The 19174-nt window shown below is 45.1% G+C and overlaps 1 protein-coding gene across 1 annotated transcript; it reads right to left on the bottom strand.

The window, feature by feature from the left end:
• Positions 1-1123: 1123 nt before the first annotated feature.
• Positions 1124-18348, bottom strand: greb1 (growth regulating estrogen receptor binding 1). Its single transcript, XM_062387626.1, has 33 exons — positions 18195-18348; positions 17864-17971; positions 17326-17502; positions 17024-17206; positions 15776-15877; positions 15387-15521; positions 13883-14044; positions 13605-13727; positions 12117-12302; positions 11845-11981; positions 11321-11597; positions 11095-11223; positions 10785-10979; positions 10224-10421; positions 9930-10113; positions 9346-9529; positions 9120-9256; positions 8153-8504; positions 7887-8002; positions 7533-7738; positions 6847-7432; positions 6567-6723; positions 6369-6471; positions 5766-5921; positions 5491-5627; positions 5243-5404; positions 4483-4687; positions 4229-4391; positions 4009-4127; positions 2836-3068; positions 2542-2742; positions 2201-2339; positions 1124-1584 (listed from the first exon to the last, which is right to left on the bottom strand). Exons 1-33 carry the CDS (start codon positions 18346-18348, stop codon positions 1421-1423), a joined length of 5970 nt encoding a protein of 1989 aa, XP_062243610.1. The 3' UTR covers positions 1124-1420.
• Positions 18349-19174: the final 826 nt, after the last annotated feature.

Below are 19174 nucleotides of genomic sequence, written 5' to 3'. Positions count from 1 at the left end.
CACGATACCATCTGTTCAAAAATATTCCATATGTAAAACCGACAAGAAAATCAGTAAAAAAAAAAAAACATTTGTTGCCAAAAATCGGCTACAATTGCACACAAATGATTGTGTCTGACATTTAAAAGCTTCTCATGCTTTGTGAACCTGGGAGGACGTTTGCAGCAAGAACATCAACAGGAAGAAATACAAAAGCAGCACCAGCAATTACTGAGACTAATACGTTTCTACAAAGGGTTCAATATTTTGCGTATATCCTTCTGCGTCCAATATATTGTTATCCCAGATCTGTAAAGAAGCTGATTTTTATCCCCGCACTGAGATAATGGTAACTTCTTTATGAAACAAATAATCTTTAGACCCATCATCAATCGAGTGTTTTATGGAGCGGCAAACAAACCACAGAGAATATAAACAGCAAAACGCCCCTTCATGAATACTTCCTGAACTATCTGAACTCTTTCACAGAAAAATCATGACGCTGTTTCCTGCCGTCTCGTTTACCAGAGCACATTTTTATAGATCATGACTTTCATGACATAAATCCTATTTGTGTATGTGAGTGTGAAATGATCCGCAATGGTGAGTATTTTGCATCCTCTCGACAAGATTTACACGTAATTAAAAAATCGTAACATGATAAAGCCTCGCTCACTCGACGCGATTTTTAGCCCGATTTTATCAAGCAAATTGTCGTTTGGTGGGCCGTCTCCGATCGCTGAAGCCTGAAACATGCTTCTGCGTTTTCACGGGCCCGTAAGCGCAAGAGCCCTTCCGGGTCCCTTGCGTGCTTATGTATCCCTCCTTACGTGCTGACGGGTGTCGACCCCCTTTTCTAAAATTTACGGCAAAGCTCCGCAAGCTCACTCAGCCCGCAAGGCTGTGATTGGTCTGCTCTACATCCCTTCTGGAGCTGCATTTCCGGTTTCATGCCCCATAATACCGGCAGAAATCATGGAAGATTTAGAAGAACGAATATGGATCAAATAGAAGAGCACTTGGCAGAAGATATCCGATAGTATGATCACTTGTATAACCTGTCACTGACTGGCGGATTTGTTCGCCAGGAAAAGGCTACGAGGAGCCGCAGTGGCTTTGTAAATAAACAATCGACGAAGAAGAAAGAAGGCGTCTCTCGGCAAAAAGCATTACTCCGCCTAGTGTTCTGGCGCGGAATTGCTTTGTAAGACGCGCAACGGTTGGGGAAGCATGAATGAAAACGAGTCTTGCGCCACAGCGGCGTGAAAAGACGCAGACGCAGTCGCAGAAGCATGTTTCAGGCTTTAGTGTGAACTCTTGAAAGGCACAATTCATGGAGCAAGCCAGACCATCAAAGTGAGTGAGTACATTCAACACTGCAGCTTCTCTTTGGCAATTCAAGTCCTGACTGTTTGTAGCTCACTGTGTCCACGCGTTCCCGTCATATATGTTTCCCAGTCAAGAAGAAGAGCGGTCGGTCCTCTTTGGCGTTGGCCGTCTGGAACTCGTCGCTGAGCCGGAACCTCCACTCCTCCTCCAGCTCCAGCCTGCCCACCGTCTGCCTCAGCGAGCTGCGGTCTGCACTGATCACACACAGAGTGGCACCTGCAGGGAGGCAGACAGGAGCCAGAGACACTTTAGAATATGATGTGCCAATTAAAATGACCTGATCCCCAATGTAATCATAATTCACTGGGATAGTTTTTCAAACACAAGACCCCATGTTCCGTGTAATTTTTTTGTCCAAGGAAGTCAAAGATTCCTTCAGGCTGTTGGATAATGGAAGGATTCTACATATTTGCCTACTGACATAAAAGCTGACAGCTAGTCCAGCAGGTGGCAGTATTGCAGAAGACCATACAACAATCCTCTTCATAAATATTAGGCCTGGACTTTGCGTCAGTTCATCTGTCAAATGGTTTTGTTTTTCACTTCATGTTGATGCACTGAAGCACCATGAAAACTGTATTTGCAGCCACAGACAGAAAAAGCTGCAATACTCCACCAATCAGAATGTTCAGGGCTGCTAACGACAACCTTAAGTTTTGTGTACTTTTGCAAAGTACTAAGTACTAAAGTACCTGTGACTAATTTAGTCCCTGGTCTCGCAAACATTTATAGTTCCTTGGGAAAGTTCTTGCCGTAGAAACCGAACTTACTCTTTAATACTTCATTATAACACATATTTTTTGTACTCCATGTATTTGATCTGCCCTCGTACCTTTGAGGAAGGTGAACTTCTTGAGGAAGCCGGGAGTGACGAAGGAATCAGCGAAACAGAGGAGGAGGCCACTGAACAGCAGCCCTGTGGTGCTGATGTTGACAGAGTGAGGTCTGGAACTCACGAAACACAGCGTCACCTGCAGGAGGGGAGGAGAGGGACACTTTGATTCACTGTATGTTGCATGTGTGCTTACAGCAACACAAGATAATAATCATCACAAACAAAGCGTCTGAGATTCTAAATGACCTCCACATCAGGTGTCTGTTTGTGTGTAAGTGTGTGTTTGTGTGTGTGTGTGTGTGTGTGTGTGTGTGAGTGTGTGTGTGTCTGCTGTGTACCTCAGGTCCCAGGTTGAGGTAGCAGTCCACAGACAGTACGGGGTGTGTGTAGTTCCTGGTGCTGAGAGGAAACAGTTTCTGGCTGGTGTGTTGCAGGTATTTCTCCAGGAGCAGCTGAGCTGGTGTGGCCAAGAAGAGGTGTTTGCTGTCTGGGGCACAGATGTACTGAGAGGGCCCCACTGAGGTGGGCACATCTGTCATCTGGAGAAATGTCAAACTCTTGTTTAATAACATGGACATATTGTGGTATTAGGTATCACGTGCTTGGTTCAGTTTTCTTCCCCATCTCGGTACCTTGGTCTTGATTATGAAGGTCCTGTATCCTCCGATGGCGACCTGCTTTTTCATGACGCTGAAGCTGTTGAACCTGCAGACGAGCAGCCCGGCGCTGTGCAGCCGCAGGGTGAAGTCCACGTCGTGGCAGGTGAAGCGGTTTTGGTCGTACTGGATGTTCTGACTCCGGTCCGCGTTGAGGAGGAGGAAGTCATGCAGGTGTCCTCTGGAGAAGGGCTCCCTCTGCCTGTTACCTAATGAAACAAACACAAACAACCACAACACCATTACAATATTTTATTAATATGTAAAAATCATCTTTTTTAATCACTAATTAAAAAAATGACACTGTCTCTGTCAGCCTATAGAGCTGTACAGTCATTTCAAAGATGTGACTTGAAGTTCTAAATTACTGCTTATTCCAGGCTGCACAGAATGGTTGTAATCTGGTGTAAGCCTGAACCAAAGAATGAATGTATAACTATAATGTTATATGGGCATTGCATGACAATACACTGTAACAGTATATGATTTTGTAATAAATGCTACGTCAGTGAAACTCAAGTGGGTATATTTAGACTTTAATCTCTTTTCATTGATATATATTTAAGAAAATTATAATTCTGGAATAATGTCTCTTGGATTTGTGACATTAGCCGTTTTCAGGAATGAATGAAAGCTTGCAACCAACTGTGGAGCCATTTTGTCAGAGTTTGCATTTTCACGTATGAAAAACAAAACAGGAGATTGTCCGGGTCAGACTCGTTCACAACAACAGGTAAATATCCGAAGCGTTGAGGCGAGTGTCACTTCATCAGGTTTAAAATTCTGCGGCTGAAATCACGTCTTTTTGTTTACAGGAAATCAACACTGGCATCAGCCCTCGTCAACGAAAGCTCTCGGGTCTTGGTCTCTTTCCAAGTTGACATTTCGTTGCCGTCTTCTACGTGTATATAAACTATTTTTTAAATCCAGAGATATTTATATTCCTCCACATTACAGTGTGTCCCATGTTAGAAATATCATCGACACACTCTCCCCCTTTATGTGAATACTCCGGATATTTAAAGTAATATTCTCACTCGGAAAATGTCTGGGGCAACTGACTCTGACATTTGAGTTCTCACATCCAGGCCTTGCTGCTAATTTCAGGATTTCAGTGCATGTTTTAGAGCATTCATTTTGACCCCTGACCTGTGAATCCGCGGCTGCTCCACTTCCTGATCCCGCACAGTCCGTAGTGGGCCAGGTCCGGACACGCCTCCATGTGCTGTAAGACGTGTTTCAGGGACACGGCGCGCTCCGTCGGGCCACTGAGAACAGCAGCAAGCAAAGAGTGGCTGTGTGAACAAAACTCAGCAACACCCGTGTTGTCCTTCATCCTGATTGAGAGAAACACAGTGTCTGTATGTACTTGCGTGCGTCGAGGTCCACTGCGTTAAACATAACACAGGAGTCGTCAGACAGGATGATGAAGGGCCAGACGTCCCCGGCCGGGCCGCCTCCTTCCAACCGGCGACTGCGCTCCAGCTCCAAGTTGTGATATGAGAGCTCTTTGATCAGGAAGTGAGCAGCGCCTGCATGGTGAAATAACCATGTTTATATCATATTTATTGTACATTAGAAAGACTGGTCTGCATGTCCTCATTAGTATCAGCAGAAACATACCTATTCCAGCTCCGTTGAACACAGTGGGCAGCACCAGCATGATGTGGTTGGGCCAGTACTTCTTATAAACAGCCATCTCGTACTCTTTGACCACCAGGATGTGGAGATGTGAGGCGCCGTCCATCGCGTGGTACAGGTTGAACAGGCCGTGCTCGTGGCGCCCGGTGGTCGGAGTGAAGATTGGAGTCTTGATGCAGTCCGGGCTCTGGAAAAGGGAAAACAAAATAAATCTAGCTTATAGTAAAAGTAAAATATGATATTCATATACTGTGTTTTAACACAATTATTCGATTGGTCTGGAGACACGCATATGCTCCTGGATATATGTTGTTTATATAAAATACATAGAAACCAATGGGCTACAGGAATCTGAGCAATAGTTTGGCCAATAGCACCACCTAGTGGAACAAACACAACATAGCACTGTGCTTAACCACACTGCATTGAAGCAATTGCATTAAAAGAGACTTTGAAACAGGAGATTTTATTATCTTGGATGAAAACTACAATAAAATGTAACTTTTAAAACCTTTAAATTAAACATTGCCACCATCTAAACCATCGTTTCTACTTAATTTGAATATCTGTTTCATTATTTCTAAAAGTGATCTCAGTGTTGAGAGATAAACAGTAAAAGGATCCATAACTGCTGTCTTTTTCTACAGCTAATTAATAACAGGATTTTACCAGTGACGTGTCTAAAAAAGCCTGACTAATTGTTCAGATTCAGTGGTTTGTGTTTTTGTGATAAAGAACTCACCCAATCAGAAGTAAGCGGCAGCCGCATGCTCTCCAGCTGGCCTCCTGATTGGCTGAAGCTGAAGTAGTGCTCTTTGGACTTGGGGATGATGAAGTAGAGCTGGATCTCTTCCCCAAGCAGCAGATGGGTGAACATGAAGGCGTGCAGTGTCGACTCATACATCTGAGATAAGAGAGGGCCGTCATTTAGAAAGCATTTGATAAAAGACTCATTTATCAGCCCCTGGGTTTGTTAGTGCTTATGCTGACCTGGTATCTGGGGTTGATGCCCAGGTACTGGTGACACTGTTCACAGTGGTGATAGGTGTTGTACGCTGCATATTTAGAAAGCTTAATCCTGGATGTCCGTCTTCGTAGGTACACATCCTCCTGACGCACTGGGTTTCCTTAGGAAGACGACAGAGGAAATGACAGATGAGGACTATTGCACAATATTCAGGTAATGTTTAAGAAGATGACTGGTCGTGGTTGTTTGTTAAAATATTTTCTAGTCACTATCAGTGTGTTTTTCTGTCTGTACTTACCCTCAGCAGTGGTTCCATGTCCGGGACAATACACTGCGCTGATATCGTCATATTTTGGGTCATGGATGGTGTAGTCAAAGGGCATCGTCCTCATTATGTCTGGGTTGGGCCAGGGAGCATTGGGTAGGTGGTACTGCACCCCCTCCGTCTGGGCAGCTAAACAAACACAAACACATTTACAAGTGTAAATACATGAGTTTAAACCACTTTGAATATATAAGATTAGAATTTATTCTGGAAACATCCTGACACAATCCCAGATACGTTTATATGAACTGGAGGGAAACCCTGAAGAAGAGAAAAGGGTTATAGAAACAGCAGAAATGTGTTTAGAAATCATAGTCCCCATAAGGCAGCAAAGATTAGACGATTACAGTCATGACCTGCAGGTAAAGTCCAGAGAATTGGATCTGGAGTTTACCCGCAGTTTGCCTTTCACAGTGAATCCAGCCCCTCTGTGTTCTCACATCAGACACATTCTATAGAATTTGTACTAGGAGGCCCGGCAGAGAAAGTCCTCAGAAACTGCAGAGCATCTCACTCCGACATTTGCGTTCAAACATGCACATGCAGAGTCCAGTGCCTGAAAGCAGATATACTGACTGTAGTTGATGTCCTCCTCATCGTAGATGTCCACCTCCATCAGCCTAATCAGCATCCGAGACAGAATACCCAGGAAGTGCAGGTACGCCCCCGTCTTTCCCACCTGACCATGCCAACAACAAAATGTAAATATACAGTCGAACATGAGGGATATCGAACATGACTTTGAGAAAACAAAAGAAAAGAAACAGAGCATACCTGCGGGGGTCCACTGAGCAGCAGCCTGCGGGGGTGGAAGTTGTCGCTGCGTCCTTCTGTGCGATTGCTGCTGTCCATGTGGAGGGAGCGAGGGACCGTCCACTGCCGATAGTACAGGGACTGCTCCGTGCAGGTCATCATCTTACTCAGCAAGGGCCTGCACACAAAACACAGTCTTCACAACCGACCTTCACTTGACTTGACATTAACGTTAGGATGAAACATGAAATGCTTTACTGAACGATAGAAGCGTAACTGCGACATGACAGTATCAGTTTACCTGAAGCTGCTCGCCCACACCACGGACATGTGCGGCAGGAAGGAGGTACACCGCGGGAGGCCGCTGCTGTCGCTGGCGGTGATGATGTCGTACAGAGCTCGGGGGAGGAGCACGGAGGGGGGGCGACTCACTCCCCGCGCCCAGGAGCAGCTCAGGTGAGGAGAGGAGGAGCGGGGGGACAATGAGCCAGAGGAAGTGGACTTGGAGTGTTGGAGTGAATGGGCAGGGGGGAGCGGCTGAGTCTGAGGGTTGGGTGTTTGGGAGAGGGGCTGGGGAAATGTCTGAGCTTGTTGCTGGGGATTTGTTTGAGGTACTGGCGGATTCAGACTCTGGACTTGGGGTTGTGTCTGCAGCTGGGAGATGGGTTGGGTCTGGGAAAAACTTTGTGCTGGAGGTTGGGTTTGTGGTGTAGCTTGAAAAGACTGAGATGAAGTCTGGGATTTAAACTGAGACTGCGCCTGTGAGGGAGACTGCACCGCGTCCACGGTGCCTTTCTGGACATTTGGAGAAGTGGTGCTCAGGGAATCTAAAGCTCCAGTGTCTGGACACGACTGGAGCTGCTGACTGGAGGACAAAGGGGAGTCGGCTGGAAATCAGAAAGACAAAATAAATCAGCCATGAAATCTGTTGAGATCTGCCTTTCAACAACGATGGGACATTTCACTCATGTTCAAAGCTCGTCTCACCGTTCTCCTGTCCCTCCTCCTCCTCGTTGTCAGTGCTGCTGAGTTTGTCGGCGTCGCTCTCCAGCTGGTCGCTTCCTGGGCCGGGGTTGTGTGGGGGTCGGGACTCCTCCTTCACCAGATAAGCAGCCAGCCCCAGCTCTTGTTCGAGCGTGGTCCGCTGAAGGTACGAGCAGCTTATCAACCGAAGGTCGCAGTACTTCAGTGACCTGTGGGTGGAAGTATTTCACGTGACATTTATTCCAGCTTCTGTAGCTGAAGTAGAAAGATGTTACTACACATCAAACATAGTTCTGCCCATGAAACCTCAGTGCAGTGAGGCTTGGGAACAGAAGTTAAAGAGATCAGAGCTTGTACCTGGGCAGTGATTCTCCCAGTGGCTCAGCTCCGGACAGGATCAGGATGCAGGGAAGTGCCTCGAGCTCCAGGTAGGTACGAGGAACCCATTCATTATCCTCGATCTGCAGCCATTTCTGTGAGACACACACAAACACAGAAGGCAAACATTTTCACAGTCAGTAAGTCTCATGAAATCATTTCATGAAATTCTTTCTGTCTCTTGGGAAAAGCAAATGAGACTTCCTATCTTGTTTTTTCATGATGTTATGAACTAGTCAATTCACCTTGATCTGATCAGTGAAGGTCTGTCCAATAGTCAGAGCTTGGTTGTGATTTCCAAGTATGATCTCAAAACTCTCCTCCAGACCCAGCTGCCTCCTCACTCTGGTGAGCCGCCGATGGGCCCACGCAGCCAGGGCCAGAGACGGGATCCGCAGCAGCACCATGTGGCCGTGCTGGGCAGGACACTGCTGGGCAGCAGTGAGCAGTGATTGCACAATCTCCAGGGTCTCCACGGAGGTGTGTTTGTGCAAGTTGGGGGAGCCGCCGATTCTGCCTGACGCAGCCATCAGGGCTATGCAGTAGTGCTGGATGAGGACAGTGGTGCGGATCACAGCACTGTGCAGCTTAGGGAACCTGGCAGAGAGAAGGAGACAGTTTAAGAGCTTCGCTGAGCATTTCTGTGTGACCTCCACGACCTCCTGCTGGCCGCCCCTAACTGGCCGAGGGTCAGAGTTGTTTGATTTATCCTGTTTCAATCAATCTCAAATAAAAACCATAACAGATGGAGCTTTCATTCCTTTTGCATCAGAAAGTCAAGGCCCCCATCTGCCCCCTGGTGGCACAATGGCTGAAGAGAGTGGCGAGGGAGGACCAGGGAAAAATTACCATATCTCAAAAACTAAAAGAATACACATAATTCAAATAACTAATGGTGTCGGAAAAAATACCTTGCTTCGGGGTCTATATTTAAAAATCTTTTGGTTCAGTATGTTTTAAGTGTTTAATTAACTAAATAAGCTGAACATATTTATTCATATCTTTTTAAATGTAAAGCACATTATCGGTACTTTGGTTTATTGACTTACTAAACCTTTAAGGTAAGTTTGATCAGAGTCTAGATATATAAAGCATTTAAAAATACTCCAAGAAAATACAACAGAATGAGCCAAAAATACCCAATAAGCCACTAGCTGACCCTTTCTGCTGCAGTGGGGTTCAAACGGTGAAGCATACATGTTGGTGAGCTACCTTTCTTCCAGGGTGGAGGCCATGCTCTCAAAGGAGGAATCATGACGCATCAGAGGCAGACTGCTTCCTGAACGAGTCGACTCTAGAAGCTCCGACACGCCAAAGTACCGCGTCCTCTCGTGATACAGGTCCACATCCTACAGACACACAACTTTATAGTTAACACACACATTCAAGGGATTCAAGTGAAATCATCAATTCATTTCATTTCCTTCATTCATCTTACATTGCTGAAGGCAGAGGGCCAGTGGATCTCGTTGTAGGGGCTGATGCGAGTGTACTGAGTCTGGAGGGTGAAGGGGAAGGAGGTGACGTGGAGAATCAGGATGTTCGGAGCGTCTCTGACCCGGCGGGAGTTTAACAGCTTGTCCACTAGACCCAAGCCACTGTCTGAGGCGCTGTAGGATGAACTGAGACACAGAAAGAGACAGAGACACAGAGACTGAGTTAACACGCTAAAACGGTAAAGAGGGGACATTTCAATCCTCCATATTTTCCCTTTCACTTCTCAGAAGCCCCTTTTCCACTGGTCACCAAACCCACTAATATCTGGCTTTTGACTGCAATGGGAATGGATGCAATCTGCATTCACTTCCGGGTCTAATGGGAAAAGGTGCTAAGTGAAATGACAGAGCTTCTCAGTTTCCTTGCCTTGGTGACATCAAACGTGATTTGCCAGAAAAAAAAACTAGAAACTCCTTCACTGGCAATGGCGATGGACTCAATTGCGTTTTGTCTTTTTCAAGGTTTAGCTGCAATTCAAAATCTGCGTATTCCTGCAGGTTTTGGGGTCAATGAGATATGACATACCTGCTGACGTCCCAGTGGGCGTGGTCATGGACCAGGATGTGCAAAGTGTACGTGTTGCTGTAAGCTTCCTGAATGAAGCTGTCAATCTGGGCCTGAGCGCTCTGATCCATCTTCACCACGTAACGCTCAAATTCCCCCTGAGACAAGGACTCCTGGTCTAAACTACCAAGCTCCTGGAGGACACCTGTGATGTACAGATGAATGTAAGAGAGAGAGAGAGGTAGAGGTACATTTTAAAACACAACCAAACATTCCTAAATACGGCTGCTGACAAACAAGGTCTACGTGACTAACCGGAGCTCCTGAGGTGGAGCACAGTCTGCTGGAACGTGACCTCTGAGGGCGGCACCAGGATGAGGAAGCTGACCCTGTCGAAGGAGCCGAGGTCCAGGTTCTGTGTGCTGGAGTCGGCTATAGCACAGACATGGGACAGCAGCTTCCGAGCCACTGCCAGCTGGATGGGACGAACCTCACGCCACTCCACGGAGTATTCTACACAAACACACAGAGATTTCTTTATTCATCAATAGAGAGCTGCAACAGCAAATACTGCAGGTAGATCTCATAACTATGTCACAGTATCAGTAACAATGTAACAATGTATTTTACAAACCTTCTTGGAGGATTGACTATATATCAGGGGAGATGTTTGCTACTGTTACATGAAAGACATAAAGTTTGGTTTTGATATCTTATGAATTAACTAATGTGAAATTGATGGGTCTGCGTCTCCCGTCCAGGTTCGGCTCCAGCGTTTACTCAAATCTGACTCCAATCTAATTGGAGCAGCATTTGAAAGGTATTTCAACACTGATAAGGAAATGCAGTCTGATCTTTAACCTTTGTGTGTCTTACCTGAACAGGCGTCTTTAGGACTTGAAGCTCTCTCTTTGGGACTGTTTGAGTCTTTTGAACTCTGTGTGAGTGAATCCTTCGGGCTGTGGGAGCTTTTCAGACTCTTGTCTTCAGCTGATTCCTGACTGCTGAGCAGAGGAGACAGCTCGTTGCTGTCCACCGTGGCACTGTCAAGGAGGGAGTCCATGTCGCCATCTGACCAACAGGAAGCCACACAACATGTTGGTGAATTGGGACTAAAACCAACACTGAGTGCTGTGCTGCACACACTAATAAGCATTTAAATCAAAAGGCAGAAAGTCAGGGAGACCTTGTCCCAGTGAATTGCAGAAGTGGATGAGCTCCTGTGCGACTCCAGTCGAGAGCTGGTGATTGATTTCTTTCAGACCCTCAGTGGGAGAGTACATACTCTCTGCCAAGGCACGACACTGATGTTTACCTGCAGTACAGACAAAAATACACAAATTAGAATGCTCATTTTATGTTATATTATCTCAAAACCTTTCATATGGGCATATATAAATCACAGCTCCCACCTGTGACCACCACACAGGACTGTGTTTCCTGTCCCGGTGCAGTGACAATAATCACCACGTAGTTGGTGTTTTCAAGGCGTCCTTCCATTAACCTGCTGAACGTCTCTTGGAGGCCTTGAGCCAGAGATTTGATCTGGTCCCCTAACAAGACCACGCCCTCTCCACAGGATGACGCAGCCAGCTGGGCGAGCCAGGGGAGCTGGCTGGAGGTCAGGGGCTGTTGGCTCTGAGGAGGTAAACTGAGGTGCTGGGGAAGCCCAGGGAGGGAGGAGGGGGTCTGGGGACAGGGGAAAAGAAGATATGACAATATGAGAAAAAATATACAATATATAATAACAGATTCATGTTTATGTGGTTCTACAAGGTAGGAGTTAGAAACTGGTCACCAACAAATCTGGATCTTAAGGTTCCCTAAATGCAATTATAATAGTTGTTTATATAATTTGCCTGCATGTATTCTTTATTTCATTCTTCCCTAAAATGAATATTTAAACATAGACCATCCCTGGGATGCTGTCACTCACCTCCACGACAAAGTGCCTCCCATGGGAGGCTGGTGTTTGAGGCTGCTGGTACTGTCTGATCTCACTGAGGTGAGACTCCCTCCACGACCTCATGAATATCTGCTCCAGGTCCTCGATCAGGGGCACTTGGTCAGGGCCTAGGGAAGTTCGGTGGGAGACAAAGAAATAGTGAACATCTTTTTAATTCACAAGAACATGATGTAGCTTTTCACCCAGAGATATTTGTCTTTGTTTTAAAGGACGAAATGCGAGCGATCTCTGGAGTGACCCACCTAGCTGAACAAGGTAGTAAACTGTGAGGAGAATCTGCATCTCCGTGGACAGCGGCTGGATGGGCGATGGTCCGTAGTGCTGGTAGACTCTGGGCAGCGCCTGGGAACTCAGGTAACAACTCTGCAGCAGAGAACTGACCAGCACTTCACCGACGTTACCCATCAGCTGAGGGAGTGGCCCGTGACCTGTGTCAGAGAGAGGGAGACAGAAAAAAACCATGAACATATGGCCTCCTCGGGTGAGAAGCTAAACCCTAACTTGTTCCCAACATATGTGGCCAGGAAAATAATGTACGCTACTTTTTACAAAAACATCTGCCAAATAGATGTTATGTGTTGGCCAATGGAAACACTTGACAGCCAGTTGAATAGAAAAATGTACTTGAAATTATGTAATAACAATTACAATTGATAGAGATGTTGATTGATCAGGCAGAGGGGAGCTCATTCATAAATACATTGATTTTTGTGCTCAAAGAAAATAACATAAGATTGCAGACTAACATTTCCTTCAGGGGGATCAAGTGGTGGGAAAAAGCAGTTCTATGTATCTATGTATTCCCGAGAGACAGGGAGAGTGGTAAGGATGGGAGGAACAGAGAGAAGTGTAAGTGGAGGAAGAGTCAAGAGGGGGTTGGTGGGTAATGAACAGGAAGTGAAAACAGAGAGGAGAAAAGCATGAAAGTACATTTAGCATGAGAAACATACATACACACATAGAAAGTGGTAAAGGTCCAGAGGATGGAGAGAGAAGGTGGATGGGTTGACAGGCGATACAAAGGGGTGAAAAGGTTGGAGGAAGAGGGGGACGAGTGGATGAGTGCCAAGCAGAAAGCCTGAGAAACAGCCATGGGCGTTGGCTGACCTCTGACCCGTGAGGAGAGGTGAGCTAAAGTGGCCATCTGTTGTGTGGATACTGAAAAGCTCACCTGACAAAGTCCAGTACTGACAGCTGGGTGCAAAATATATCATCAGCTAAACAATAATAGCCCTTTTCCCACCTGAACATGAGAACTGGGTACGGACATTAACCAGAATTTGCCTTTCAGACATAAAGAGATTGTCCGAGACGCCCTCACAACTGGAACTGGAATGTCTGGTGCAATCAAATGAAGGGTGGCGTCTTGGTAGAGCGTGCAGGAAATCACACGTTATCACCAAAAGCTCTTGAACCTCCTCTTTGTATTCTTTTCATTTTTCTGTTTTGTTTCTGTTGCTTTGTAGAAACATCAACACGCCCGCGCTCATAGGCTCATTCTGAAATTATCCATTTTAGGAGTCTCGCAGGAGGATTTCAGGAGAATGTCCGGAGTCCAGTTAATGTCTGAAAGCAGCAAATTACTGATCTGACAGTCAACACTGTCACAGGAACAAATAACCGTTTGCATCTGAACACGAGCCATTGTCTACCAGCGCATGTAGTGTCTTGTAGTTGTGAAGGGGTCTGACAGAAAAGCAGAAAAAGTGCATTTAATCATTGTGAATCACCTTTGAAGACGACAGGTTGCAGTCTGCAGGTGTGTAGCAGCTGATCAGGCACGGTGACAGACAGCTCCGGGGGAGCGAGCGGGGTCGAGGAGTGCTGTGATGAACTCAGCAGGGCTGCAGGCTCTACTTGGAATATGTCAGGGAGCACAGAAATACATTTACAGTTAAACAAGAAAACACTCAGAGTCAAAGCATTAAATAAATGTCTTCTACCACATCATTCTGTCGTTTGTTTCTCCCTCTATCATTCACCTCCATTTATTAACTTCTATTTGTACCTGATCTGGTTCCATGTGTTACGGCAGAGGACACGGACAGCGTTGCCAAGACTGATGAAGATGGCGGCGTCTTTAAAGTGCTCTCTGGCAGACTGTTGGCAGCCGACTCCGGTGACCAGCCCTTGTGCCTCTTTTTGGGGGGTCCAGCATTTGCATGTGTCCCTGAAGAAATACAAATGACAACATAATATACATTATCTAAAATGTTTATATTATACATTTTTTAATTGCTTTTCAATAAAATGATTGCATTTATTATCAATGTTTAGCTGTTTTTGTTCAGCTATTTGTTCTTGTTGTTTCAATTTCATGTCTTGAGTAGAATTTTTTGAATATTTTACGTCGTGTTGGTATAGTAATGGAAAACAGCTGTAAGTCAGTCATATATTAACTCGTCTCTTCCCTTTCCTGTCAACTCTCTGTTGAAATGCAGGGAGACACATAAAAGCTCCACTTGTTAAAAGGGCAATGAAAAAAACCAACATGGACAGGAAGGAAGCTTTTCATCAGTGAGAAAGCAGGAAAAAGAGACTGGGACGAGGGAATTTTACAACCCTGGTTTATAGAGGTGACAGACTGAGGGAGAGGGAGGGAGAGCAGCAGAGAGACAGACATGAGAGAAAAGAAGGAGGGAGACGTTTAGTGCCCCAAGTGTTGGCAAATGAAAGAAACAAAGAACAACCCCCCAACACACAATGCAGCTGGCTGCATATCAGGGATGTTATAACACACACACACACACACACAGTCTGGGCTGCTGGTGGTAGGGACGCTCCCTTTCAGAGGTGTGAAGAACCCCAGGGGAAGAGCTTAATGACAACAGACACAAACTGACCAGTTTACATAAACACAAGCAGCAAGGATAAGGGCTACTTCCATTCAAGTTATGTTTTCCTTTGAAAACGGTGTTTTCAAAATAAAACAAGTTCTGTCCATGTGAGCGTTTTGACTCTATATCAGTTTTAAACCCAGATCATAACAACACGCCTGAAAACCCATCCACTCACACTGGGCATACATGTGCCTTTCTGCAAAGAAAGCCCTTGGTGTTAGTTGCAGAATTGTCACAGATTGCTTGAATAATATTTTGTCTCCTACATGTTTAGAGTTGTATCATTATAAAATACAGAATTTATCCACACAAAAGTTGTAGACAGAGACAACCTGTTCAGAAACACTTGTTATAGAAAATCCATGTTGTGTTCTACACAGGTGGCTGAGGCTGATGCCAGTTGTTTTCTGCTAGAAGAGGCTCATGTGATACGGACACAGAAATATCGGCGAAGGATAAGTCATGACAGTAAAGAGTATCTACAGCCTTGTTTCCATACATACCAGTTTCTTCCTTAAAGTTTTCAAACTAAAACGGTGCCTTTACTTTTCAGTTTTAGAGGCACTAAAACTCAACTTTCAAAATAAAACTTAGTAATGTGAATGTAGCCTAAGTAAAGTAGGAAATTGGATAATAGTATCCTCCTTGCTGTTGTCTCCAGATTGCACATACCTGTAACTGAGGGTCTCCCGGGCCCTGATTGATTTAAAGGTGGCTGGGTGACGGAGGGAACAGCATGGTTGCCATTTGTCAGTGTTTGGGGAGGGTCGGCTATTTGCGGCAGAGCAGTAGGGTCCACATGTGATCCTACAGTAGTAAGAGAGAGACAAAACAACATTAATATCAGGAATTCCTGTGACTTTTCATGAAACCAGATAAACATCGCGATGATACTGTTACTCCACAGGGCTTTCCCATTCTGTTACATACAGAGGTTTGTGCTGCTGGTAAACTACATGCTGTCGTCTCCTAAAAATATCTCTTTGGACATGATCTTGGTGGTCTTCAGTCTGATATTTAAGTGTGTCTACATTTAGATGTATATGTGTGTTTGCCTTTACCTGTGTAGCTGCCTGGTGTGTGTGATGCCAGGTTTGGTGGCTGCTCATCAGATGTCACATGGTTTTCTGCGAGGATGGAGCCCATCTGTCTCATTCTGCCATCTGAAACACACACAAACACATCAATACACACACATTCAAATAGGCTATTGCATAACTTTGTTACTGCAAAGACGAGTTTCCATCGTCCTGGATTTCACAAAACTGTTTGCATGCCTGCATGCAGGTGTCAAGCATCAACTATGTAATATAAGTCCTGTTCAGCTAAGGTAACCAGACATATCAGTAAAGCTGCCTCTTGAAATAGACTCCAGGTCTGTCTTAACAACCAACTACCCCCTGGTGGTGCGCATGTTAATGAGAAGCAGCAGAGAAACAAGGGAAAGTGAATGACTGGTATGAAGGGAATTTCAGAAATCTGAAAACAACCGAGGACAGAAACACTCTATTCTTACCTTCCACCTGTCCTTAAGGCTTTACTGACTGTACATCTGGTCAGACCTGTACACTCTACACATAGTTCAAATAATAACAAACCACTCTGTTCTGCTGGAAGGCATTACAAGATGGACTACAGTCACCAATCAGGCTCTGACAACTTCTAGACAATCCTGATGAGTTGATACTATATATTAATCTCCTTTCCACTGTCAAACCATCAGTGATCCACTATGTTTGTTATGCAACATCCATACTAATACCTTAGTTTCAATACAGCCAGCGTCTTAAACTAAAGCCATCGCGCTCCACTCAGGAGTTTTAGCTCTGCATCAGAAATAGTCGCTGTCCTATGCATCATGTGACCATTCAAATACACTTGCATGCATGTGTATATTGTAAACAGGAAGCAGATTGTCTACTCTGCAGTTGGTTGCTTTGTTGCAGAAACTCAAACAAAAAGATAAGATTTAAGGGATAAATATTGTTGGAATAAGAGTTAGTTTTTACAAAGTTTTGCTTTCACCAATGGTTGAATCATAACTGATAAGAGCCAATCAGGAAGGAGGGTGACTGCGTCAGCATTTTCAATTAGCCTGTCCAGACTACAACACAGCCGCCGAGTTCTCAAACTAAAAACGGACAAGCCCCTCTTCCTAATGTCTCTACTTGTTGGGTTCCATCTACACAATCTATCTGACTGCTATTGGTATATATGTTTGTTTAATAAGTTGCATCAAGTAACACTTCTAAACAAGCCTCATGTGCAATCGACTTCTGAATACCACGCGTCCAGTATCTGTCTCTCACCGTGGCCCCTCCAGCAGATGGGAGCTCCTTTGACCAGCACGCCCTGGTTGTTTCGGTACAGATGGTACTTCAAGTGCTTCTGTTTCTTGGGCTGGGTGCTGAGCTTCAGGTTAATGTGGTTGGAGAACTCTGTGAAGTAACGAAAGCCTTTCTCTCCGCAGCCCATGCAGTTCCCAGAGAAGCCTAGAGGGGGCGAGCAGAAAGTGTGTTATTACAAGAGAATGTGAATGTAACCGGATAAGGCCAAAGACGTGACATTTTGAACAACGGTGATATTTTCCTGTGCAAATCTCACGCCTCACCCAGCAGTGCATTACGACCCCGCTCATCAGGCAGGAAGCGGCGGTCCACAGCACACACCAGCAGGGTCTCGGAAAGAGAGGGCGACTTTATCCCGACCAGCATGAAACCAGGAGGAACTTCCAGAGTCTCTGACGCCAGCGAGGACTGACGCAGGTCCCTGCCTGCCTGACAGAAACCTGTGGGAGAGAAAGACACTTTTCCTTAACTTTGAATTTATAGTTGGTAAAGCTAAAGTACTTTGCAGCTGTTTTGCAAAAAATAAAGAAAAAAAAGACCCTTGCTCGCTGAGTGACTATAAATCCAGAATAATGAACATCCAACAACAATCGTTAAATCTCTTTTTGCCATTTGTATGATCCTCCTTTAGATGCGTGGCACATGCATAAAGGAGGTGAACCTTCATTATATGCAATATAACAGACCCCATAGATCAGGGGTCTGTATTTCAAAGCTGCACATCTGCTTGTGACTTATATCCAGTGGCAATCTGCATCTTTGTTGTCTTTTATGAGCATTAATATGAGCATGTGTACACACCATCTGTGGTGCAGCATCCCTCAGGGGGGGGCTTCATCTGGTAGGGTATTGGGGGGCTGTTCGACGCTGAGCCATCTTCATCATCCTCGTCTTCATTCTCTGCACGGCCTGTTGGGGACACATTTTAATGGTAAACAAGAGACCGACCAGTGAATAGCAATGTGCAGCTTAGTAGGAGGTGCAAGCTGGTTTGGCCCTTTGTTATCCTGGTACTGAAGTTCATTCGGAGGCAACTGGAGACACAGATGTCAGAATTCGAACTGCTCAATTTTTTCAGGAAATTAAAACAGAGGAGACTATCCCATCACTTGTGTTAATTCATGCAACCCACCATCGTGTGCGGACGGCTGCTCAGTCTCGAGGTACAGCTGGGAGAAGACCGGTCTGGGAACGACAGTGTTGGACCTCAGCGACGCCTCAATGGAGTTATGCAGAACCTCCTCGAAGCGCGTGGTCCGCAGCTGGCCCGCGTACGAGTTCCCCATTTGTGTCCTGCAAAGACCCAGTCGTCCCGATTAGACTCCAAAAGATAGATCCCTGCCTGCTTTTACCATCTCAACAAACACCTCACTAGAATTCATGTTTATTGCATTAGTCTCTTCATTATGATGATTCAAGGTTCAAGGGAAAAGATATGCAATTCGATTGGATGGTTTGTATATAAGATCTCATCGCGCCAAATTCTCCTTGGTCGGATGATAGCCAGTGTTATATGTTCAAGTATTAAAGCACTACATAAGTAACCTTCCAGGGTTAATCCATTATTTTCAGTAACAGGACAGATTACCCAAACTAATTAACACCACGTCACAGATGTTATCCGTGTCTGTGTGGCTGCATTTGTTAAAACCAAAGAGTCAACTTTAAAATTTGGAGATGTTTCAACACACACCTGCATCGGAAACACCAAAGGATGCCGGGTCATCAACAAGTTCAATTTATGTACCAATCTGAAACCATGTCTTTAGAGTTTATTAGTTTCACCAAAATAAAACTCTCCGATTAAATTTTCCAGGAAATAACTTTTTAAGAGCAGTGAAATGAGGTGATTTTCAGCAGAGTGGTGGCAGCCTGAGCCAGATCAAATGGGGGCAGTTGGAAATAATTCTATAGTAATGAAGTCAAGATTATTAAATATGAGGAATATATTATATCTGAATGCTTGTTTACAGTTCAATACGGCTATCAGACAGAGTGTAAGCTACTTACAATAACCAAAAACTGAATCTGACTTATAAGTATCTGTAATACTTCACTTTGAAGAAAGTAGCAAAAAAAGAGATGGAAAACATGTCTCAGTAAAAAAGATGA

The sequence above is a fragment of the Platichthys flesus genome, chromosome 1, assembly GCF_949316205.1.
Source record: "Platichthys flesus chromosome 1, fPlaFle2.1, whole genome shotgun sequence".
Taxonomy (NCBI): Eukaryota; Metazoa; Chordata; class Actinopteri; order Pleuronectiformes; family Pleuronectidae; genus Platichthys; species Platichthys flesus.
The sequence above is the reverse complement of the archived record's forward strand: the minus strand, read 5'-3'. Positions and strand labels throughout refer to the sequence as shown.